This window comes from Bipolaris victoriae (genome assembly GCF_000527765.1).
Source record: "Bipolaris victoriae FI3 unplaced genomic scaffold scaffold_109, whole genome shotgun sequence".
In the NCBI taxonomy this organism is placed as follows: domain Eukaryota; kingdom Fungi; phylum Ascomycota; class Dothideomycetes; order Pleosporales; family Pleosporaceae; genus Bipolaris; species Bipolaris victoriae.
This window is the reverse complement of record NW_014575283.1, coordinates 1862-24908: the sequence shown is the minus strand read 5'-3', so window position 1 is coordinate 24908 and position 23047 is coordinate 1862. Positions and strand designations below refer to the sequence as shown.

Genomic DNA, 23047 nt, shown 5'->3' with positions numbered 1-23047 from the left:
ACTGGTCAATTTGCGAGCATGCTTTGATGCAACCTGCATTCTGGGCGTTGTAGCACGCCCTTTGGTGTCATACTAACAACAGTTATTGACCAATCGGCGCTCATGGCGGCTACTACCGGACTTTTGCTCCACAGATAACTGAGCTTGGATGATAATCCTGCTGACATTCTGTTGAAGGAGGGTATATTGGTCATGGAGTTTGAATGTAGCGGTAACTATGGGACATCGTATTTTATATAGTATTCGATTGCGTCAGATAGCTTGTTTGTTAGGAGATCGTGCTTGTGTCGGTGGGGGAAGGTATAGCCGGCACCCCGTACCATAGATTCGTGCATTGTCATTGGCTCATCAATACGTGCTTGCTTGTAATCCCAATACCACGACATTCTTCTAGGTTAACAATCATCCTCTCAAACCAATTGTTCACAACACAAAGGGTTAATACTACAGCATGTTGTAAACAAAATCTCTCCGTGAGACAAATCACATAATGGATATACTATTTGATCTCTCAAAGAATAGATTCATAGTAGGACTGGCTATCAATGTTGATGGATGATTTTGATGGACAATTTTTTATTGCCAGTTTTATCGAATGGACGGCATATGCATACATGAATGCTTCTGTTCCGATTGTGGGATGGATAATCCAAGCTGGTCTCGTCAGACAATCAATCGATATGGCAAAGCAGGCTATGCATTTGAGGCTCAGACCTTGGACATGAGCTGGGATCTAGCAGTAAAAGGCGGCCTTTCAACATAATCTTGAACTAACAAGTCAGCTCTAGCAAAACCCAGCTTTGTGCTTCTACTTGATAAACGCCGCTTTGTCCGCTGAAGTACGTTCTGGCTTCATCTTGACATCTGGTGGGCTGGCTGTGGAACGCAAGACTACTGCAGTTGTCCCATTCGGGAAGGGAAGTTGGTGGCCTGTTTTACAGTAACTCCCATAGAGGTAGCTGGTCGATGTCTAGCGCGGCCTTTGAACCGTGAATGCCCATGCTGTGACGATGTCAATGTGATAGCTTGGCATTTTGTCGTCCTCGGATGCTGACTTTCTATGATATGCATCTTTTCAGCTCGTACGGTAGTTCATTCCTATCGGCCTCCGTATGCGTGCTATCGCGATGAGCCAAGTTTGTAATGAAATAGAATGCATTCCTCGTATTCAAGCACCTTCTGCTATCCGGCAAAGGCTGTCATGACTAGGAGGAATGCGGGTATTTATAATGCCCAAACGCCGTACCCATGATTAATCTACCCATCTACCTCTTCCTCGTTCGCTTTGGCGCCGGCTTGGGCTTCGCGCGATTGGTTCTCCGCGTGGTCGGCGCGCTATCTTCTTCGGACTCGACGCTGGATTCTTCTTCGTCCTCATCCTCGTCTTCTTCCTCAGCAGACTCGGAGACGGTGCTCCTCGGTTTGGTGTTCCTTGCCGAGTTAGCTGCAGACCTGGAGCTCTTTGCGCTCTTTGCAGCCCTGGCCGGCCGTGTGCCTTTGGTATTCTTTGGTGTGGACGTTGCTTCCGTCACGCTCTCCGCCTTTTGTGAGCGCACGCCATCGGGCAGGTCTTTGAGCAGGCCGATTCCTGGCGCATAAATGTCCTTGTACTCGTCTGTCGGAACCATGGGCGGCGATGAAGCTACGACCGAATCTGGGCTATGGAAGCGCTTCCGCCACATCATCTCACCAAATTCCTCTTCGGGTAGTTCGAATTCGGGCAGGTTGGCAGCGTCGTCGGGGTCTAGCGGGTCTGGCTCGTCGGAAAAGGCAAATTCGTTCTCGCGTGTGTCGAGGGCATCCAGGTCGTACCACTGCGATAACTTCTTCCAGATGCCGGGGATGCGCGTGTGGGGTGCATCCTCTCCCGCGAAGCCATGCGAGCGCATATCGGTGTGAATACTAATCATACGGAAATGCTTGTGCAGGCCGGTGGGCTTCCACTTCATCATGCTCTTGAGGAGCTGCGTCTCCTGCTCGTCGGCCCATGGGTCGCTGAGAATCTCATCTTGCGCCTGCGCAGCGCCCGAGTCCTGGGGCGTCTTTGGCTGGGTGTCACCCAGCGGGGTCGAGGCTGCGCTGGCCTTTGCCTTTTTCCGAGGAGGCATTTCCCGCGAGTGAATAGCGATGACGGTGTGATTGTGGAAGGGTGAGCGGGAATGCGTGAGAAAATGGATACGCGACGCGAAGCTGCAGGTGCGTAGGGCTGAGCGCCCCCCAGTCCAGACAGGAACAGCGTCATACCCCTCCTACCCGACTACTCGACTGTGCCGCCGCCATGGAAGCGGGCGATTCGATTCACAATGTGTTCAGTAGCGATCGCCTGTGGGAGCAATCTTCCTTTTTTGACGTTAAAGAAGAGTCATCGCTCTTCACCCCGCTGCAGCTAGACAGTGAGCCGTCGCGTCCCTAAACCCTCCATGGAGACGCGTCTTGCTGACCTGCCCTAGTCGCTGCCATCCGTTTCGACCATCCATATGCACCCAAACATGACCTTGAACATGAGTTGCGGCTGCCAGACCTTGACACATTCGAATTTGGCCCTTTGCCGGACCTGGAGAGTTTGGATGAGTCCAGTATCGTCATTGACACGCCGCCCCTCGAGCCCGACGAAGATGTATGGCAGATAGCGCTTGAGCAAGGGCCCGCCAACAAAGATGTCTTGTTCTACACATGGGAGTCTTTTGAGAAGAGGCAGAACATCGAAACTCCGTCACCATACCTTACCGAACATGGCCCCGAGGCGTTTGATGCCACACTAGTACGCGATGGCGAGAATCAAAGTTCTGGGAAGATACTCAAAGCCGACGTTCTCCTACAGTCGCTCTGGAACCTGGGACTGGGCCGCTCATCTATCCTCTTTCGCTTCAACCCCAAGTCGAAATCCTTTGAGCCTACCGTCCTCCAGGGGCGAGCGTCTGGACTGAGTCTGCAGGTTGCCCAGAGCTTCATTGCCTATTTCACCCATACCGGCAACACGTTTCTGTATTTGCGATCATTTGCCGAGCGTACTTTCGCTTCTGCTGCATCCATACCCGCGAAGGTTGCCCTGGCTACGTCTGTGTCAAGCATTCTCGCCAGTCTGGAACATGCCCTGGGAAAACAGTCTTCCAAGATTCGGTCTTTGATTCAGTTACAGCGCCAATTTTCGAAGCCTCGAAGCATTCTAATACATGTTGCGCGCATGGTTGATGCTGTGAAGCACGCAAAGACTAACGAGCAACTCTCTTCCATTCTGCATCACCGTCTTTTGGAAATCGAAGAGGGAGACGATCAGCTCCGCCAGTTGTCATGCCAGTTGCTCTGTCAAGTGGCTAGACCGAGCTTGGAGCTGCTTGGAGAATGGATGGGCATACGAAAAGAGCAGGCAGCCTTGCCCATCTGGCAACGTGACAGCTTCGTGACGGTAGAAGAGACTGCTGGTGATACATCAGCGGTTGAGTATGTATACAGATCTGAAATGATGCCGAGATTCATATCTCCAGAAGATGGAAATATGATATTCGAGACTGGAAACAGTCTTCGCTTCCTAAAGACACAGCATCCGCATCACCCACTTGCTCGCTTAGACGGATTGGCTGTTCAGCCCCCAGATATGGAGTGGGCTTTTCAGTGGCAGCAAGTAGAGAAATTAGCAGAGAAAGCAAAAGCCTATGAGGAGAGGCTGAGGCAAGCACTGTTGGCCTTTGGTGCGGGCCACGCCGACGCTGTAGAAAACCTTCCTGCGCCATCTACACCAGCGCCAGCTGCAGAGCTTTCAGTTGACACACAGAATCTTGATCGTTACTTTGAAGAATCCATTCAAACGATGGATGCCGCTCCCAAGGTGTCTTCAGAGGCTTTGCCTGATGAGTTGCAGCTTCTCATGGAAAGCATTCTCGACGCGACTCGCGAGAAAGACGAGGCAAACTCGAGCACATTCTCACCGCCAATGTCTCTAGCATCCACCTTGTCTTTTCGCCCACTAATCAGGGCACAAGCAAAGCTGGTGAACGCAGCCACAGTTCGTTTGTTCTTCCGTTCCCATCAACTGCGCCTGCATTTGTCCTTGCAGCGGCAGTACCACTTACTTGGTGACGGTGTCTTTTCTTCACTGTTAGCAACGGCTCTCTTTGACCCAAATCGCGAAAGCGCTGAGCGACACAAAGGAAGAATGCGTAGTGGAGTGCAAATGGGCTTGCAGCTGGGCTCCCGCAAGTCATGGCCACCGGCGAGTTCAGAACTGCGATTGGCATTGAGAGGGGTACTGAGTGAAAGTTACTACTCTTCTGCACTCTTTCAATCCACACAAAAAGACGGCCAGATATCCGCACCCAAAACACACTTGCACAACAGAGACAACGACGAACTTCCGGGGCAGCTCAACTTTGCCATTCGTAATCTCACCGAGGCAGAGCAAGAAAAGGTCATGGATCCAGACGCCCTACCTGCACTGGACTTTCTACGACTGCAATACGTGGCGCCGCCTCCACTGAACCTTGTGATCACGACCACCGCACTGGACAAGTACGACTACATATTCAAGTTCTTACTGCGGCTATTGCGCATGCTCTTTGTAGTCTCCCATCTGCCACGCGAGTACCCTGATCGCGACTCTCGATACTTGAGGATGGAAGCATACCACTTCGTGATTGCACTGACCAACTACGTTTTCCAGACTGGGATTGCCGAGCCCTGGAATGAGTACGAATGCTTCGTCTCCAAAGTCGAAGCTCGTCTCAACCAGGAAGATATAGCTGGCGAGCTAGGTGTGCGCGTTACAGAAGGCGTTGCCTCGTTGCGTGATGCCCACGAAAAGTGCCTTGACAGTATTCTCTTTGCACTGTTGCTTCGCAAGCGCCAGCGCAAGATCATGGCGCTTGTCGAAGAAATATTCGAGCACATCCTTCTCTTTTCCAAGATGCAAAATTCAAAGACACATGGAAGCGAAGAAAGTGTCAAGAGTCTTTATGCCAAGTTGAGGGGTAAGATACGAGTGTTTTTCAGTGTGTGTCGAGGCTTGACAGGCAAGCAAAGCTATGGCAAGGGGAGAGGCACGGCAGAGGAAAACTCCATGGAGCGGCTCGTCATTGCTATGGAGATGAATGGTTACTTTGCTGCATCGTGAGGTACTAGATAGTTCGGCCTGACGGGTAAACGCCTCGCTTTGGTTTCCACCCGAGTCAATATAGTGATGCTTTGGTGCGGTTCGGCCCGTTGCTAGCCACAATGTGCGATGTTCGTCCCCGCCCATAAGATGCAAATATAGCACTATATCAAGACACTACTGCCTACGAGTTCTTCTATTGCAAGACAGTGACGGGTAATGAAAGCGGCGGCTTTGACACATGCATACGATGATCTACGGTATCGGCACGGGACCACGTGGCGCGTTCCGCGTGCATCAAAGCGGAGCCGTCAACACCCGTATACCAAGACTTGATCTCGTATCGTGGATGATCTACGCACATGACTTGAAAGTACAGTCCAGTACGGCAATATGACTAGAGGAACTAAGATGTGTGGGGTACACACAGTGAGTCATTCATTGGTATCCAAGTCTTCTTTCTTTCTCACCTCCCCAAGAGATAAACAATGCATAACAAGAAATTCGGCTTGCAGTAGAGATTCTGGGCTGAAAGTGGTTTGTACAAGTACCCCGCTCATTGTGTATATTGGATCATCTGAGCTAGCTCGAGTGATATGTTGTACATACAGTGTGTGGTACTCTTGGTGGACCAAAATACCCGGATAAACACTACCTTCACTGAAATCGCGCAACATTGATCAAATATAGCTACATGCCAGTATTATAGACCTGCGCAGTCTCTAATTGAAAGAGATTGATATTCATGTCAAACTCTGGCACTTTGGTACATACAACTATTATATTTAAATGCGTGGTAGTGAAGGCGGCTGATTACAAACAGCGGCTCTGCTCTGATCAGGGCTATCTTCATTTCAGTATTGTAGTTCTCCAAAAGGGATTGAGTAAGCAGGATTTGCTCCCTTATCCCGTATGAATCTCTGAAAGTTATGATAGTAGCACTGAATGAACTATCCTTATCATTGACAGAGTATTCCTTAGTGAGCATGTACCGTGACACTGTTTGTTGTAGGCTTTTGATGAAGGTACGCAACGAAAGCTATATAACACTTGATAATGATTATGACTATTCACAATATTTCTTAGCATGAAAAAACTCTAATAGATAAGGATCAAAAACAATAGAAAAGAAAAGGGCAGATTTCTTGGTTAGAAAGAGGGGTTTTTGGGGGCGCTTCTAAGATCCGAGGCTGGACTTTTGACTAGTACCGTATAAGAACAGGCCATATTGGCATCGTATTCAATCACGGACTTCCCACCATACGCAGTATCAGATATTCCGTACTCACCATGGGATCTCATTTTCCGTCATTCTTGAAGGTGTTCTTGCTATCTGCTCTTGTTACGCATATCACTCCTGTTTTTGCTGATGAAGCACCTACTGTAACCATTGCTTCGGGCGTTATCATCGGCACTACCACCAAGCCTGCCAACCAACCCGATTTACCAGCTTCAGCAAATGCCTACCTAGGCGTTCCCTTTCCTAAGTCACCCCCACAACGCTTTTCTCCACCAGAAGCAGTACAACCATGGTCATCCCCTTTGCAAGCAAAAGCCCTCAAACCGGCGTGTATACAACAGTTCTCGGGCAAGAACCGAGACAAGACTATGGAGTTTTTCAACAACCCACTACACCATCCTCCCGGGGAGAGTGAAGACTGTTTGTATCTCAATGTCTACACGCCTGCTGGGGTGAATGCAACCAGTAAGAAGGCAGTGATGTTTTGGATCTTCGGGGTATGGCTTTTCTTGATTGCAAACTGGATACGGAAAGCTGTGTTAATAGAATACAGGGTAATTTAGCTTTTGGAACTGGAGGACTGAATTACTACGACGGTACCTCTCTTGCTATAAACGAGGACGTAGTCGTTGTCACAATCAACTACCGTACAAACAGTGAGTCGTTAGAAATGAGACTTGTAGTGCAGTAACTAACAAATCGGGTACTTAGTCTTTGGTTTCTCAAACTCTCCAGAGATACCCTTTGGTTCTCAGAACTCTGGATTCTTGGACCAGAGATTCGCACTCCAATGGGTTCAGGACAACATTGTAAACTTCGGGGGCGATCCCAAGCGCGTAATGCTTTTTGGTGAATCAGCCGGCGGCGAATCAATCAAGCAGCTTCTCGCCAACCCCCCAAATCCCCTTCCCTTCTCATCCGCAATCCTCCAATCACAACAAGCACTTTCCCAGGGAAACGGACTTACCAACTACAAAAAAGTTCTCTCGCATTTCAGCTGCACAGACATCACCTGTCTGCGCGCCGTTCCCGCTACAGAAATAAAATCCTACATCGAATCCGAATCGCTGAGCTTCGCACCCGTCAATGGCGATGGAACATCCGTCGACGACGTTCGACCGAGTATCCGCTCGAAGAAATGGGCTCGAGTCCCCACAATGTTCGGTACGAACCTCAACGAAGCCCGCATCTTCCTTGCCGTATTAGGCTCAAACGACGCCACAACCGCCTTCAATAGCATTGTCGAACAGGTGAACACATCGTCAATCGACGCCCCCGATGCACACACCGCTGTAACAGATGCCTACGCTGAACAAGGCATCACTGTATTCGACAAGTTACTAGACCGAGTCCTCACCGACGCAATCTTTACATGCACCACATCCCGCTTGTCGACTTTCCTTGACAAAAACTCGTACACTACGTATCGCTATCTGTACAGCGGCGTATTTCCCTCAGTGAGTATCTTCAATGATGCCGGTGCTTATCACACCAGCGAGATCCCGCAAGTGTTTGGTACGTGGGAGCGCTCAAACCGGTTTGGAAATGCGACGGAGCAGCAGATTAAGCTGAGCAGCTTCATGCAGAAGACGTGGGCGGATTTTGCGAAAGATCCGGAGAAGGGGGTGGGGTGGGCGAAGGTGGGGAGTACGCTGTTGGGTAGGGAATTGGGGGTGTTGGGCGAAGGGGATAGCGCGGGTGTGACTGTGAAGAGGAAGGCGACGGTGGATTATGCTTGTGCATTATATGATACGGTTACGTATTTTTCAGGTTTGATGTGGTAGGGGATGGGCTGGAATCAGTGTTCTGAGAATAGGGACTACTGTCCGGTATTCAGCATCACTTTGAATGGAGCAACGACTATCTTCCAATACCTTTTACGTTCTTTCTACACGAAGATCTTGGGATTGTCATAGCGTGCTCGCGATGAGTGATGTCACCAGAGTTATCACTACAATAGTAACAATAACTCATGAAACTCTGCTTTCACAATGTCAAGCACCCAGGAAAATTCTGCGTATCATTCACTGTCGCTGCCCTATATAGCTTAGCGCAAATGCCTTTCCCATAGGTATATATACGCTACTTCTCGCCCTCTCCTCGAACTCCACGAATATACACATAACAAATATAGATATGACTGCTCGCACTTAAGAAGTAGTATCACATGTATATGCTCAAGATATACAATAAATTGCTCGCGCTTAGCTTGTAGTCGCCTTGTATATATACTTCGGTATATACATACACACAATGCGCAACTTCTATAAGCTCTCCAGTCATGGAAAGATTCAAAATGCCCACATTAAGTTGTTACTCTGTTTTTCATATGGCTGTAGCTGACGTGTGTACCCAGAACCATCGGAACCATGGCGCCAACCCCTAAGCCCCCACCAACGGGGCTATCGTGACCATCCCCAAACGATGGGGACATCGCGAATATATCCAACAACGACGAGCAACGAGGCCCACGTTGAGCAACACCAGAAATGGGGACATCACGAATACGCCAAACAACAGGCACAGCAACAGTAACAGCAAGAGGCGGAGTGCAAAGTTTGCCCACCAGCAACTGACAGCCAAGTCAGGGGAGACATCCCGTCTCCGCTATTCCCGCGCATCAGTAACACCGCCAACATCTTCGCCGCACGTGTTATCGACACGTGCGGTGTGACCATAGGACTGGTTGTGGCGGGGGGCACATATTCTCTTCACTTGCAGTGAGCAGCAAGTCACCTGTCCCCGCCTCACCTCATCCGTATTCACCGGAAAATACAATAGGTTCATTGGGAGGAGAGGACCATTGGGTTGTGTTTAGGATATTTCATCAAGTTTGGCCTGGGTCATGGAGAGTATTTGTGGAACGTGTATTTATAGATTCTGGGACTAGTCTTCAGAGTTGAGGATAATCATAGTCTTGTATGGATCGATACACGAATGTATTTAAGTTGATGACTCGAGCGGAGTCACTGACTCTGGTGCATTCGTGTATCAGCTTACCTTTTCTCAACTTTGGTGGTAGTTTCAGTATTATTCTTATATTTATAACTGGTTTATACATCATCTCAACACGACTGTCATTGTCATTGCAGTGACAGCCGAGATGTGCCATGAGTTCATTCTGTATCATGTTTTGTGAAATGTGATTGAAATATGTGATTTACAATGTGCATTGCTTTTGGGCAGGTCATTGCGCACGAGTCGAGTTGACACAAGCGTGCTGTAAAGTGCAAAACCACAGAAATCCGGGGTATCGATAAGGCGCGGGGTATGATCCGAGCGTCATGACTGACGAGGCGTCTTGCATTTGTGTAGGATGGTTTGACATGTTGCTGGGAGTGAAGAGAGATGTGTAGATGGCAGCAGTGCTAGACACGCACATGTAACAAAGGGCTAAGACAGTAGCTGGAATCTAGAGTCTAAAAGAAGTCATATGCAGGGGCTATTCCCATGCAGACTCAATTGCCGGGCTGGCATGTCGATCCTACAACGTACAGTTGCACTGGCAATGCGGTGGCGAAAATATCAAGACTACGTGAAGACTCTGGCAAGCACGACGAGCACTCTTTATTTCGTGTGGGACCCAAGGAAGGATTGGCAAGGCATCTGCTTGGTAATACGGTTAAAGGATGTGGCGAATTTTGGGTTTGAAGACGACAGCGTGGTTTCAATTTGGAGGTATCGGTGAGGTAGTCTGGAGCGTCCGCGGTTGGCCGTAGCGCAATAACTTGGCAGGGCTGGACGAACAGTAACCGGCAAGCCTACCGTATCAGAAAGGGACAGCCGGTCGACTGGGTCCAGAAGAAGAGGTAGTCCCGCTATCCACGGCAGTACTGGACACAAGCAAAGAGAGTTGAGATGAAAGATCCCGAGGGTACACTACTCTACATAGGCAGCAGTGTAGGGCGAGATGTTGAAATGTGTACTTTCTGGAGGCTGGAGCGGTGCGTGGTTTAGTGCGAGTCCCTGATCTTCGGTGCTGCAGGCCTGGCGGCTCTCAACCGCTCGAAGCCACGTCCCTCAGCAGGGCTTGTCCTGAGAAGGCGGTCAGCATGCCTGTACCAGACTTCGCCACAAATAGATGATGGCCTTTTGCAACGTGGGCTGCTGCAGGACACGGAGCGGCGGCAAGCCCTTTCTGCCCCGCCATCACCAGCAGAAAGAGAGGGGCGGAAGGCTGTCAGTGGCAAAGAACTGGAGAAATTCCGGCGAGAGTGAAAAAAAACTCTGTATTTGCTTGTTTCCAGGATTTTCCGATGAAATCATGGGGGGGGCATCTGGACGAACGAGGGCAAAGGCGAATGCAAAGGTGTCGGGTTGCTGTGTGCAGGGGTCCGGACACGCTAATCTTATCGGCTTACGCCCTGGCCAAAAATTTCTCAAAGCGAGACAGCCCACCAACAGATAAAAAGCCCCTCCACAGGCATACTTTTTACGCCCTCTCTCCACTCACTCTCCCTCTGGGCTGACCCAAAGTACTTTCTCTTCTTTGTGTCGCTGTGTCAGGATCGCATAGAGGTTGCGAGCCGATTTTCTCGCGGCTGTGTTTGATACCCAACGGATAGATTCACTCTATCTTTTCCGCGCCAAAAGTTTTTTTGGGCCCCGCCGCCTAAGTCCATATAAGGACCACCCGCCCCTCGTCTCTCACTTCTCCTACACACACCTCCACCCTCCATCACAATGGCGCCTGCTGCTTCGCACAATGCCAAGGACGTCAAGTCCGAGAACTCCAAGGCGTTCAAGGCGCTCGAGGAGATGATGCAGAAGTTGACCGTCTCCAAGGCCCAGGACGAGATCAACGCCTCTGCCCAGGCCATTGCCACCTTCATCAACGGTGACATTGAGGAGGCTGACGCTCCCACCCAGTACGTCGACACCATCTGGTTTGCCCCTGACTTTCAGTACCACTGTTGCTAACAAACTTTCCAGCGCTGTCTCGGTGCTCAAGAAGCAACTTGCCAGCAAGAAGGATGCTGTCGCCCGTGAGCGTGCCCTTGACGCCATCCGTGCTATCGCCCAGCACGCCCACGTCTCCGCCGCCGTCGAGCCCTACCTCGTTTCCCTCCTTCCCGACGTGCTGGCCGCTGTCGGTGACAAGATCACTGCTGTCAAGGTTGCCGCCCAGACTGCCGCCGAGGCCATCGTCTCTGCCGCCAACCCCAACGCCGTCAAGGCCATCATCCCTCACATCATCAAGTCGCTCGAGACCGCACAAAAATGGCCCGAGAAGATGTGCGACCTCAAGTGCATTGAGGCCCTCACCAAGAGCGCTCCTGCACAGATGGCCTTCCGTGTCCCTGACCTGATTCCTGTCATCTCTGGAGCCATGTGGGACACCAAGCCTGAAGTCAAGAAGGCTGCCTACGTCACCATGGAGACTCTCTGCTCCTTGATCTCCAACAAGGATATCGAGCGCTTCATTCCCGAGCTCATCAAGTGTATCGCTAAGCCTGAGAACGTCCCCGAGACCGTTCACTTGCTCGGTGCCACCACTTTCGTCACTGACGTCCACGAGCCTACTCTTGCCATCATGGTTCCCCTTCTCGAGCGTGGTCTCGTTGAGCGTGAGACTGCCATCAAGCGAAAGTCTGCCGTCATCATCGACAACATGTGCAAGCTTGTCGAGGACCCTCAGATTGTTGCCGCTTTCCTGCCCCGTCTCATGCCCGCGCTTGAGAAGAACTACGACAACTTGGCTGACCCTGAGGCCCGTGAGAAGACCCGCCAGGGTCTCGACACCCTCATCCGTGTCGGTGCTGTCCAAAACGGCAAGATCCCCGAGCTCGAGAAGTCTGGTGACATTGCCACCATCGCCGGCCACCTCAAGGCTGTCCTTCCTTCTTCAGCCAAGGTTGACGAGCGCTTCGAGCCTGTCGTCAACTACATTGGTGCCATTGGTGGCCAACTGATCGACGAGAAGGACTACGAGCCTCTCAACTGGCAGGCAAACGCCGGTCCCTTCGTTGCCGTCCTTGTCGGTGACGAGGCCTCCAAGGACGTCACTGAGAACCTCCGCAAGAGGTCTCTCCCTGGTGCCGCCGCTGAGGAGGCCACCGAGCCCGATGAGGAGGAGGGCGAGGACCTCTGCAACTGCACATTCAACTTGGCCTACGGTGCTAAGATTCTGCTTAACCAGACTCACCTTCGTCTGAAGCGTGGTCAGCGTTACGGTCTTCTCGGACCCAACGGTTCCGGAAAGACCACTCTCATGCGTGCCATCAACAACGAGCAGGTCGAGGGTTTCCCCAAGCAGAACGAGGTCAAGACTGTCTACGTCGAGCACGACTTGGACTCTGCTGACACTGAGATGACTGTCATTGGCTGGACCATGAACAAGCTTAAGTCTGTCGGTATCGATAAGCCCGAGGAGGAGGTCACCAAGACCCTCAACGAGTTCGGCTTCACCGACGGCATGTACAACGGACCCATTGGTGCCCTCTCTGGTGGATGGAAGATGAAGCTCGCTCTCGCTCGTGCCGTCTTCGAGGAGCCCGATATCCTTCTGCTTGACGAGCCCACCAACCACTTGGACGTCAAGAACGTCAAGTGGCTCGAGGACTACCTCACCAGCTCCCCTTGCACATCCATTGTCATCTCCCACGACAGCAAGTTCTTGAACAATGTCATCCAGCACGTCATCCACTACGAGCGCTTCAAGCTCAAGCGTTACAAGGGTAACCTCGACGACTTCGTCAAGCGTGTGCCCTCTGCCAAGTCCTACCACGAGCTGTCCGCTTCCGACATGGAGTTCAAGTTCCCCGAGCCCGGTTTCCTTGAGGGTGTCAAGACCAAGGCCAAGGCTATCCTCCGTGCTACCAACATGAGCTTCCAGTACGAGGGTACCTCCAAGCCCCAGATTGAGGACATTACCTTCCAGTGCTCTCTCGGATCCCGTATTGCTGTCATTGGTCCCAACGGTGCCGGAAAGTCCACCCTTGTCAACGTCTTGACCGGTGAGCTTGTCCCAACCAAGGGTGAGATCTACCACCACGAGAACATCCGTATTGCCTACATCAAGCAGCACGCTTTCGCCCACATTGACCATCACCTCGACAAGACTCCTTCCGAGTACATTCAATGGCGTTTCCAGACTGGTGAGGACCGTGAGACCATGGACCGCGCCAACAAGATCGTCACCGAGGAGGATGAGAAGGCCATGGACAAGATCTACAAGATCGATGGTACCGAGCGCCGTGTCATTGGTATCCACTCCCGCAGAAAGTTCAAGAACTCTTACGAGTACGAGTGTTCGTTCGCTCTCGGTGAGAACATCGGCATGAAGAACGAGCGCTGGACACCCATGATGACTGCCGACAACGCCTGGATTCCCCGTAGCGAGATCATGGCTTCCCACGCCAAGATGGTTGCCGAGGTTGACCAGAAGGAGGCTCTCGCCAGCGGTCAGTTCCGTCCTCTGGTCCGTAAGGAGATTGAGGCTCACTGCGCCAACTTCGGTCTCGACGCTGAGCTTGTTTCTCACTCCCGTATGCGCGGTCTGTCTGGTGGTCAGCGTGTCAAGGTCGTCCTCGCTGCCTGCTCATGGCAACGCCCCCACTTGATCGTCCTCGACGAGCCTACTAACTACCTCGACCGTGACTCCCTTGGTGCCCTGTCCAAGGCCATCAAGACCTTCGAGGGTGGTGTCATCATCATCACTCACTCCGCCGAGTTCACCGCCGACCTTACCGAGGAAGTCTGGGCTGTCATGGACGGACGCATGACCCCCTCCGGTCACAACTGGGTTCAAGGACAAGGTGCCGGACCTCGTCTGGCCAAGGATGAGGACCCAGATCAAGTCTCGTTCGACGCTATGGGTATGTTTGACGTTTTAAGTGTTAAAAAAGTGATTTACTGACGTTTTAATAGGTAACAAGATCGAGACTGCCAAGAAGAAGGTCAAGCTCAGCTCCAGCGAAATGCGCAAGAAGAAGAAGGAGAGGATGGCCCGCCGCAAGCGTGGTGAGGAGGTCTTCTCTGACGAGGACGACTAGATCATGCCACCGGTATAAAAGTCGTTTTTCTTTAGTTTGGTTCATGTGGTTCATGGTGCATGTCGGCTCAGTTGGTCGGCCTTTTCATGATGATAATGCGGTACTAGTCTACGGATTATGGTTCATGCTCGGCGTCTGGTTATCAAAATGTTCACGAATGCATCTTGCGGGTACCTCACTCGTAGAAGATAGAAATAGATTCCCATCACTTCAATCAGTTCACCAATACCTTGAAGCTGCGTCACCATGAGTTTGTGTACATGTACGATGTTCATCATTGTAGCGAAGGTGGGTTGTTATAACATGGTCTTACTATGGGGTTCGGCTTCTTTACTATGCGTATGGGTCACTTGCTGCTTAGACATTCACTCCTTGCTTTTAAGTTATTAAGTTCTTGTGTCATACCCACCTGTAATAATCCAAAACCAAGAGACGTGGGCAAAATCTTGGCCTATACGCAATAAAAAGTAGGTTAGAATACGATCAAAGACGAAATTTAAGTAAATTTAAATGTTTTTAAATTCTAAACAATGTATGTATTTCTTCCTTTTTGCAGTGAATTCACTTACGGTACCTTGGAATACCGCCGTAGCTTGCAAGGCTAACATGTCTACCTCTCGAGGACCCCGTATTTCACAGCATTTCCAAGACGGAAGATATGACTAAATCTTTTCCAATAATAATTATATGTATATGAAAGAAGAGCATAGTATCGTAACACTTAATCTCCTCGTTCAATGCTCACGATACAATTTGAGAGTGAGGATCATGTGCTGGTTTTGTGGAGCGGATGGTTTTGGGGGTTAGAGACATCGGGCTGGGATGATGATGAAGGATTGAGAGGTTTGGTGTGGAGGCGGATTTGTGTCGGTTATTGAGATGGGATGGTATTGGAAGGTCTTGCCTGGGGGTTTGGAGGATTTTGGAAATTGGGTGCTGGGGGTTGGGCTGAGCGGGTTGGTTGGTACTGCGCGTCTCCCAGTAGACCAGGGTACTGTATATCATGAGGTACTTTTGCTGAAAACGCATAAGATCACAATCCAAAGTGACCCCGAATACACGCGTCCTGAGGCTTCAAATGCCGTTATCCTCATAAGATTTATACAAATCAATGTAATTTTAGCTGTATGATCCTCCATGTGTCAGGTTATCGCGCGCTTAGATGTGCAGCGTTTCTGATCGACGATTTTGCCGCTGGGCGGGCCTGCAACATGGTCTCCTTAGGCGCTTAGATTTGGTATCGCTATACTACAGCAGTATGTCTAATCCACCAAACACTATAACTGCCTTGAGAAATCAGTATACGACTTCGATTCTCGTTATCAATTTATTTTCCATTTTTTCTGCCAACAATTCGAAATGTTTACCAGAACGACACCGAGGAGGGACCATGACCAAGACACCACAGCTGGTGCCAGCGAACACCAGACCCTAACTTCGCGAAACTTAGTACCATGGTCTGATATGAAAGTGACGGAGACCATAAATGGACTTTCACCAGAAGTATATATGACGATGATGATTCTTCAAGATGTTGAGCTGACGCTTGACCACCAGGCCGAGCAACAACGCCGAATAAGGCGCCTACAAGAAATTTCTCATCGAGAAAAGCTTGCTGTGAACTCACCAAAGTTCAACCTCAGCAAGCCACTCTGCAAAAACTGTCAAAGCGTACCTTGGGATCAGCTCGCCAGCTCGCAGCTTCCGGGTCCAGCTGGAGTCCGCGTACTGTTCGAAATCCACGAGACTCGTGAAACACTCGCAAGATCCTCATGCGTTGTGTGCAAGTACATTAGTTCCATTTGGCCAGATGGCGTGAAACTAGAGCGATGTTTTCTAGGAGTCAGGTGCCTGTGCAACATGCTTCCTGGTCAAGCGACCAGTAGCCACCATTCTCCTGGCTACGATCATAGCCCACAATTTCAGCTATCTGGATACGTCCAAAAGACACAAGTTTGGTGTTCTGAGAACTTTGGTGTCCTGCATCCATGGTCGAGTCATGATGAGTTAGCACCTCGCCATGTCGATGTTGATCGTATCAACATCCAGTTGGTCCGAGAATGGCTCCAGATATGCAAAACATCACACAAGCACGATCTAGCAGGGCCAAGAGGGAAAGAGTGTGTTCCAGGGTTCAAGGTGATTGATTGTCGCACGAAGCGAATCATTCCAGTGCGGCACGATGTCTGTCAATACGTTGCGTTATCATATGTTTGGGGCGCACCTGGTTCCGAGGAGCACAATGCAGGACAATACCCAAAGACCATTGAGGATTCAATAACAGTTTGCAATATGCTAGGCTTTGAATACCTTTGGGTTGACCGATACGTAAGACCATCCAACATTTCCAACATTCTGAACAAGACAATAACATCAATAGTGTATCAACCAAAAGGATGAAGCCGAAAAGGGTGTACAGATCAACATGATGGATTGTATCTATTCGCAAGCACAATTGACGATAGTCGCCACAGATCCAAATCCATCGAAAGGCCTTCCTGGTGTCGGATCAAGAGCTCGCAACAAGCAGCAAAGTCTTCAATTAGGCAACATTGAGTTGATCAAAACTTACCACACCGACGAGGCGATTTTGCGATCGACATGGGCCACTCGCGGCTGGACATTCCAAGAAGGATATCTATCGAGAAGAAAATTGATATTCACAGAAAACGAGGCCGTTTACATATGCGATGACATGTACTGTCAAGAATCAATCCGCAAAGATATCTCAACCAGGCCAACCGGGCAACGCCATGGGCTTGCCGGCGCGGCGATGGATGGCATCTGTCCAATGTCGACAAATGAACGAAAAGGACGCGTTAAGCTAGACGATCTTTTGAACGAGTACAACAGCAGAGATCTGTCGTACCAGTCTGATGCTCTAAATGCATGCCAAGGAATCTTGAGAGGTCTTTCTGTACCGCACAACTGGGGTCTTCCCATTATCCCAACATCCTGGTGGGAGGCAGGTCGCCGACCACCAACATCGCACGGCATGAACCTATACTGGCAATCCGACGAACCTGGTAAGCGACGCCCAGACTTTCCAAGCTGGTCCTGGGTCGGCTGGCAAGGCCAAAAGATATTCCACAATTACGACCATTACTACACTGACGCCAGCGTCATCGAAGCCAAGTCGACAGCGGGGAAATGGTTGAGTTTGGAGCAGTGTTTCAACCCAAGAGATGGCTCATTACAGACTCCTATATCGAAACGTATACGCATCACGGGTTTGACAGTACAACTAGCACCATACATTGTCAATCAGGCCTGGATCAAAAACCGAATGCCCGGATACCAACCATCACATAAAGGACCTCACGCTGTTTTCCCATACTCTGCCAATATCGACATCGTCGCAACAGTGCATCTCGACGACAAAGATGCCAGTGCCGATATTCTCAAAGACACTATAGCAGTGCTTATCAATAGACATCAGAAAAGGAGATATCGTGGTATAATGCTGGTGCTGAAGCCAGACGGTGACCATTACAAAAGAGTGGGGATTTTGAACTTTCGCAATATTGGCGTGCACAAGGATCGAAGGGATTTCACGGAGTCCAAGAGTCTTATCAAGGGGGAGAATGGGTGTTTTTGGATGAAGGATTTCAAGCAAAAGGGTGTTGAAGTGGAGTAAGTCGATAGATGCTGGATGTAAGAAGAGATTGGATCCGGGATGTTTGTATAACTAGCTTGGCGTTTCCAATATTATCTATCGAGAGCGCATTTTTAATAACAGTATGATAAATACTGGTCATCTTCAGCTTCTATGAAGAACAAAAAGTCAGCAGTGACGTACTAATGAAAGGGTAATGTCAGCTGTGCGGAAGAGCGGAAAGGTGCTAACCGCACGTGGTCAGTGCTCGGCCCGTCAGTGTGTGCCTTAGTTCATTTACGGACATGTCCGACTCCGCATCACAATCCTTTACAGCTCAGCCACGATCAATCCATGGTCAGATCGTTGGGTAGGAATGATTTCCGAATCATGTGCCGCCTCAGGCAGCGCCGGCCAAGGGCGTTTCGCATTTGAAGCGCGCGTGTGATGGCTCAATCACACGGGTCCCACCTTCACATTCTGCCCCTCCCCCACTCTGAGCACATAACGACCGTCTTCTGCGCGCATTTTACGTAGAGTGATACTTCTTCCACCTTTCGCGCTCTTGATTCGCATCACAAAACGCGACATGGCAAGCCAGGACTACTACGGGCAGAGTCAAGGCCAAGGCCAACAAGGCTATGGCCAAAACTATGAAGGCACCAGCCAGCGACAATGGGGTTCGGCAGACCACAACCAAGGCTACCCTCCTCAGCCTCAGGGCTATGGACAACCGCAGCACGATCAATATGGCCAAGCCAACCACAGTCCCTATCCGCCAGCGCAGGTTAGCAAACTCACGCGGCTCGGCGCATGTTGTCGCATCCACGTTTACTCACTGACCATGGAATAGAGCCCTTACTCGCCCCCTTCCTATGATTCCTATGGGCAGTCCCAGAATAGCTACGGTGCCCCTCCTCAGCCTGTAGACCAATACCAGCACGGCTACGACCCGAACCGTAGCACCTCTCCTTACCCGCCCACGGCGCATCATCAGCAAGGCTACCAAGACCCAAGCCAGCAGTACGGAGCGCCTCAGCAACAGGGACATCATGACCTCCAGCAAGGCTACGGTGCGCCACAATACGGCCAACCCGGTGCTCCAGGTGACGGCGCTGAAGGAGATCGTGGCCTTGGTTCCGCTCTGATCGGAGGTGCAGGTGGTGCTTTTGTTGGAAACAAGCTGGGTGGTGGAACGCTTGGAACCCTAGGAGGCGCAATCCTGGGTGCTGTCGCAGCCAACATGGTGCCTGATAAGTAAGCCAAATCAATCATTGCGAAATTCTTGTTAAATTTATGCTAATTCTTGTAAAGGAAAGAAAAGAAGAAGCACAAGAAGAAGCATAGGCATAGTAGTAGCCACGGTTCCCATCGCTCGCATGATGGGTCGGACGATGGGTCTCATCATGGATCACACCACGGATCTTCCCATCACCATTCGCATCACGGGTCTTCACACCATTCTCATCGTAGCTCATCGGGTCATAGGCACAGGCGTAGGCACCATAGAAGCCACAGCAGAGGGGGCAAGAGTAGTTCTAGTTCGAGCAGCAGCGATTCGGACTAGATTGAGCATGTTTAGGGCTGTTCTCTCAGGTCTACGCGGCATCATTTCCCCTTGACACCAATGATTTTGCGTTCTGATTGGTGATTATTGGGTTACTCGGCGACCATCATGTAGCCGTTGCGGCAAGAATGTGTACCAGCTGTGTTTTCCTCACATTGAATTAGTTATTCTTCATTACTTGCAAATAAAGAATGTTCTGAAACGCCATTAGATTTCCCTATTGAGGAGCTGTACAACGATCATCTCTAACACCTGATACCCAAGTCCTTTAGTATGAATAAGCTTTTTAATCGATTTACAAAAGATGAGATGGGCGTCCATGCTTGTCCATAGACTTCGACAGTGGGTCCGTCTGAACCCTGACTTTAGCCAAAACAGGCTAAGCGTATTGCAGCCCTTTTTCTCCACCGAGTTACTCATCGCCGCCGCAAATTCCAAAATAGCCCCGCAACCGCCCTTGTGAAGGTGCAGATTTAGTCTGCCTGGTTATTTTTTTTCCAGTATCGCAAAAATATCTAGGCGACTTTCCAAATCAACCCGCAGCATCACAATCATGGCTGACGTATTTTTGAGTTTCTTCCGGAGTTCCTTGCCCGATGAACTTGTGGCGGTAATCGAGAATACCATCAAGGCGACCGAATCAGGGGACTTTCAGTCTGTGCTTCAATCACCGGAAGCGCAGATATTACTAGGCCACCAGGACGACGAAACTACCAAAAATGTCAAGAGGAGCGATTTTGGACTGTGGAGCGACTACATTTTCCATCGCCTGGGGTTAATAGTGTCAAAGCGAAAGGAAGAAGAGTCAACTCCAGTAAACGAAACTGCGCTTTATAGACAGCACGTCTACTTCTTGATTGCAGTCGCAGCGTTGCATGCGTTCCTACAATCGAATGTTACGGGACCACCACTACCTTTCAAATCGGCTGAAGTGCTGCTACCGAAGGATATCGCAGGTGACGCCAAAGCCCTGGCTAAAACGCGCGGAGAACTTGTCACATCGTTGAATGCCGACGGTGTTGCAGCGTATAGACTTACTCCCAATATTGAACTGCTTTGCTTAGCGGACACTATTCTCATCAGCCCTCCTATCCAAAAGAACATTCCAGTCTCAATATGGGCCAGGCTAAGGACCAACTTCATCCATCAAAGACTGCTCAGTGAGGCCGCACCAAGCCTGCAAGATGCAATCTACGACAATCTCAAGGGTGTAGAAGACTTGATCCAGAACTCAGGGAAGGTCAACGAAATCAAGGATTTGCACACCACATTTTTACTTGAGCGTGCGGCTATCCATACACACCACGGTCTCGATAAGAAGGCCCGAGCGGACCTCGACCAAGCAGCCTCTGAGCGCAAGTTTGAATTTGCGCTGACCGGTTTGATGGGCAAGAGAACAAAATTCCAGCAAAAAGATACTAGTCAACTGATTGTACTTGCTCGGAGCGCGGGATCAGAAGCCAGTGGTACATCGGAAGAAACTTCGAAGCCCAAGAAACTGGATCTGAACGACGATACGCTGCTCGAGTCCATATCTTTCACTAACGACGCTGTTTCCACCGAGATCAAAGACAAATCAGAAATCCCCGCATCTCTTCAGTCCATAGACCCGTCAAACCAACCACTTCTTGATCCCCTCGACTCAGTCATCATGCTCTCGCTGGCCGAGAGTATCAAGAACACCAATCCCGCGGATGGCCTTACACGCGAGCAAACAGAACCGTACGCAACACGAGTGCTTGAAGGCGGAAGTTCCAACTGGCAGGTTTACACTCAGGCTCTTCTTGTGCGTAGTCGTATCGAGGGGTATAAGCCGCGTACTATGGAGCGAGGCTTGCTACAACTTCAAGCACTTGTCGATCAAGTCATTGTGGAGACTTCGGGCGATTCTACCACAGATGCTGAGACGGGTCAGAAGGTCACTTCTTTCCTGCCGCAAGCAAAGCAGGAAGAGTCGGCGTCTGTTGAAGAGCGGCTACGCTATATCTTCCCGCTCTGCTCGCCGTCACGATGGGAACTCGAGTCCGAACTTGCAGCTCGCTGGGTTGCACTAGGTGGTCTACGATCTGCACTTGAAATCTACGAGAGACTGGAACTATGGGCTGAAGCAGCATTGTGCTATGCCGCTACTGAGAAGGAAGACCGAGCACGCAAGATTATCCGAAGACAACTTTTCCACGCCACCAACGGCGACGACGAGAATGTGGATATGGATGCAGAGAAGTGGGAAGGAGCAGAACGCAATCCTCCACCAGCCGAAGCACCACGCTACTACTGTATCCTAGGCGACATCGACAAAGACCTCTCCCTCTACGAAAAAGCCTGGGAAGTATCCGGAAAACGCTATGCTCGCGCCCAACGCTCCCTCGGCCAACGCTACATCGCAGCCCGCGACTACGAAAAAGCAGCAGAAGCCTATTCGCTCTCCTTGAAAATCAACGCCCTCCACCACCCGGCCTGGTTCGCCCTCGGCTGCGCCCGCCTCGAGCTCCACGAATTCAAAAACGCAGTCGAAGCCTTTTCGCGCTGCGTCCAGCTCGACGACCAAGACGCGGAAGCATGGAGTAACCTTGCAGCTTCATTGCTACACCTACGCCCCAAGGTCACCGAGAGTGAAAACGGCGAAGTATCAGAAAAGCAAGTGACGAACCACCCGCGCACCGATGCACTCAAAGCTTTCAAGCGCGCAGCGACAATCAAACACGACGACTACCGCATCTGGAACAACGTGCTCGCCGTGGCTACATCGACGAGTCCGCCCTCGTGGCAAGACGCCATCACAGCCCAACGCCGCATCTGCGAGCTACGGGGCCAGACGGACGGCGAAAAATGCGTAGACGCCGAGATCCTCAACATGCTCGTCAAACACGTCGTTTCTTCCGAAGAAGGCTTCGATACCTCGCGCCCCGGTCTCGCACGTATGGCGAACGATCTCATTGAAAAACACGTCAAGCCGCTCATCACGGTATCCCCGCAACTCTGGATCATTCTCGCAACTCTGTACACGCATACCCAACGTCCCGCGTCGGCGCTCGAGTGCCACGAAAAGGCGTGGCGGGCCGTGACGTCGCAGCCGCGATGGGAGTCTAGCACTGAAGCAGAATGGAATGCCGTCGTGGATATGACGGTGGATCTGGTGGATGCGTACGAGACGCTTGGGCCGCGGGAGCGGACAGAGGGCTTGAGTGCGGGGAGTGGAGAGGTGGTGGCGAAGGATTGGAAATTCAAGAGTCGCAGTGCGGTGAGGAGTGTTATGGGTAAGGGTAAGGAGAATTGGGAGGATACGGCTGGGTGGGAGAAGTTGGTGGAGAGGTTGGAGGAGTTGAAGACGAGGGAGTAGGATGTTGTACTATATGGGAGGTTAAGGGGCAAATGTTAAAAGTTAGTAGAGGGTTACAGTATTCACCAATTTCGTTCTTTTTTTGGGCAAAGAAGCTTGATGTGTGAGAATGCTTGTGTGTGTGCAAAGAGGTCTTGGTCAGTTGCCAATATTTGACCTATACGGAAAGTTTATCAGATCAATTCTTTGTTTTCATACGAGCACTCGTGGTGTAGCTCTCTGTAC

The 23047-nt window shown here is 50.6% G+C and overlaps 9 protein-coding genes across 9 annotated transcripts; 8 read left to right on the top strand and 1 right to left on the bottom strand.

Annotated features, from left to right (window-relative positions):
* Positions 1–1265: 1265 nt before the first annotated feature.
* Positions 1266–2108, bottom strand: COCVIDRAFT_41386 (hypothetical protein; the record flags this gene model as incomplete). Its single annotated transcript, XM_014696949.1, has 1 exon — positions 1266–2108. One exon carries the CDS (start codon positions 2106–2108, stop codon positions 1266–1268), a length of 843 nt encoding a protein of 280 aa, XP_014552435.1.
* Positions 2109–2278: 170 nt separating this feature from the next.
* COCVIDRAFT_110250 (hypothetical protein) lies at positions 2279–5107 on the top strand (the record flags this gene model as incomplete). Its single annotated transcript, XM_014696948.1, has 2 exons — positions 2279–2393; positions 2451–5107. 2 exons carry the CDS (start codon positions 2279–2281, stop codon positions 5105–5107), a joined length of 2772 nt encoding a protein of 923 aa, XP_014552434.1.
* A 1269-nt stretch (positions 5108–6376) lies between these two features.
* Positions 6377–8110, top strand: COCVIDRAFT_30167 (hypothetical protein; the record flags this gene model as incomplete). The annotated part of the gene is made up of 3 exons (XM_014696947.1): positions 6377–6823; positions 6880–6982; positions 7038–8110. 3 exons carry the CDS (start codon positions 6377–6379, stop codon positions 8108–8110), a joined length of 1623 nt encoding a protein of 540 aa, XP_014552433.1.
* A 1616-nt stretch (positions 8111–9726) lies between these two features.
* COCVIDRAFT_110285 (hypothetical protein) lies at positions 9727–10014 on the top strand (the record flags this gene model as incomplete). The annotated part of the gene is made up of 1 exon (XM_014696946.1): positions 9727–10014. A coding segment is annotated over one exon (288 nt), but the record flags the coding sequence as incomplete, so codon positions are not given.
* A 995-nt stretch (positions 10015–11009) lies between these two features.
* On the top strand, positions 11010–14320 carry COCVIDRAFT_30166 (hypothetical protein; the record flags this gene model as incomplete). Its single annotated transcript, XM_014696945.1, has 3 exons — positions 11010–11194; positions 11259–14143; positions 14196–14320. The coding sequence occupies 3 exons, from the start codon at positions 11010–11012 to the stop codon at positions 14318–14320; spliced, it is 3195 nt and encodes a 1064-aa protein (XP_014552431.1).
* A 2040-nt stretch (positions 14321–16360) lies between these two features.
* COCVIDRAFT_65883 (hypothetical protein) lies at positions 16361–17225 on the top strand (the record flags this gene model as incomplete). Its single annotated transcript, XM_014696944.1, has 2 exons — positions 16361–16648; positions 16701–17225. Coding segments are annotated over 2 exons (813 nt in total), but the record flags the coding sequence as incomplete, so codon positions are not given.
* Positions 17226–17780: 555 nt separating this feature from the next.
* Positions 17781–17957, top strand: COCVIDRAFT_41382 (hypothetical protein; the record flags this gene model as incomplete). Its single annotated transcript, XM_014696943.1, has 1 exon — positions 17781–17957. One exon carries the CDS (start codon positions 17781–17783, stop codon positions 17955–17957), a length of 177 nt encoding a protein of 58 aa, XP_014552429.1.
* Positions 17958–18504: 547 nt separating this feature from the next.
* Positions 18505–19176, top strand: COCVIDRAFT_30164 (hypothetical protein; the record flags this gene model as incomplete). The annotated part of the gene is made up of 2 exons (XM_014696942.1): positions 18505–18702; positions 18769–19176. 2 exons carry the CDS (start codon positions 18505–18507, stop codon positions 19174–19176), a joined length of 606 nt encoding a protein of 201 aa, XP_014552428.1.
* An 859-nt stretch (positions 19177–20035) lies between these two features.
* On the top strand, positions 20036–22822 carry COCVIDRAFT_110330 (hypothetical protein; the record flags this gene model as incomplete). Its single annotated transcript, XM_014696941.1, has 1 exon — positions 20036–22822. One exon carries the CDS (start codon positions 20036–20038, stop codon positions 22820–22822), a length of 2787 nt encoding a protein of 928 aa, XP_014552427.1.
* Between the last annotated feature and the right edge of the window lie 225 nt (positions 22823–23047).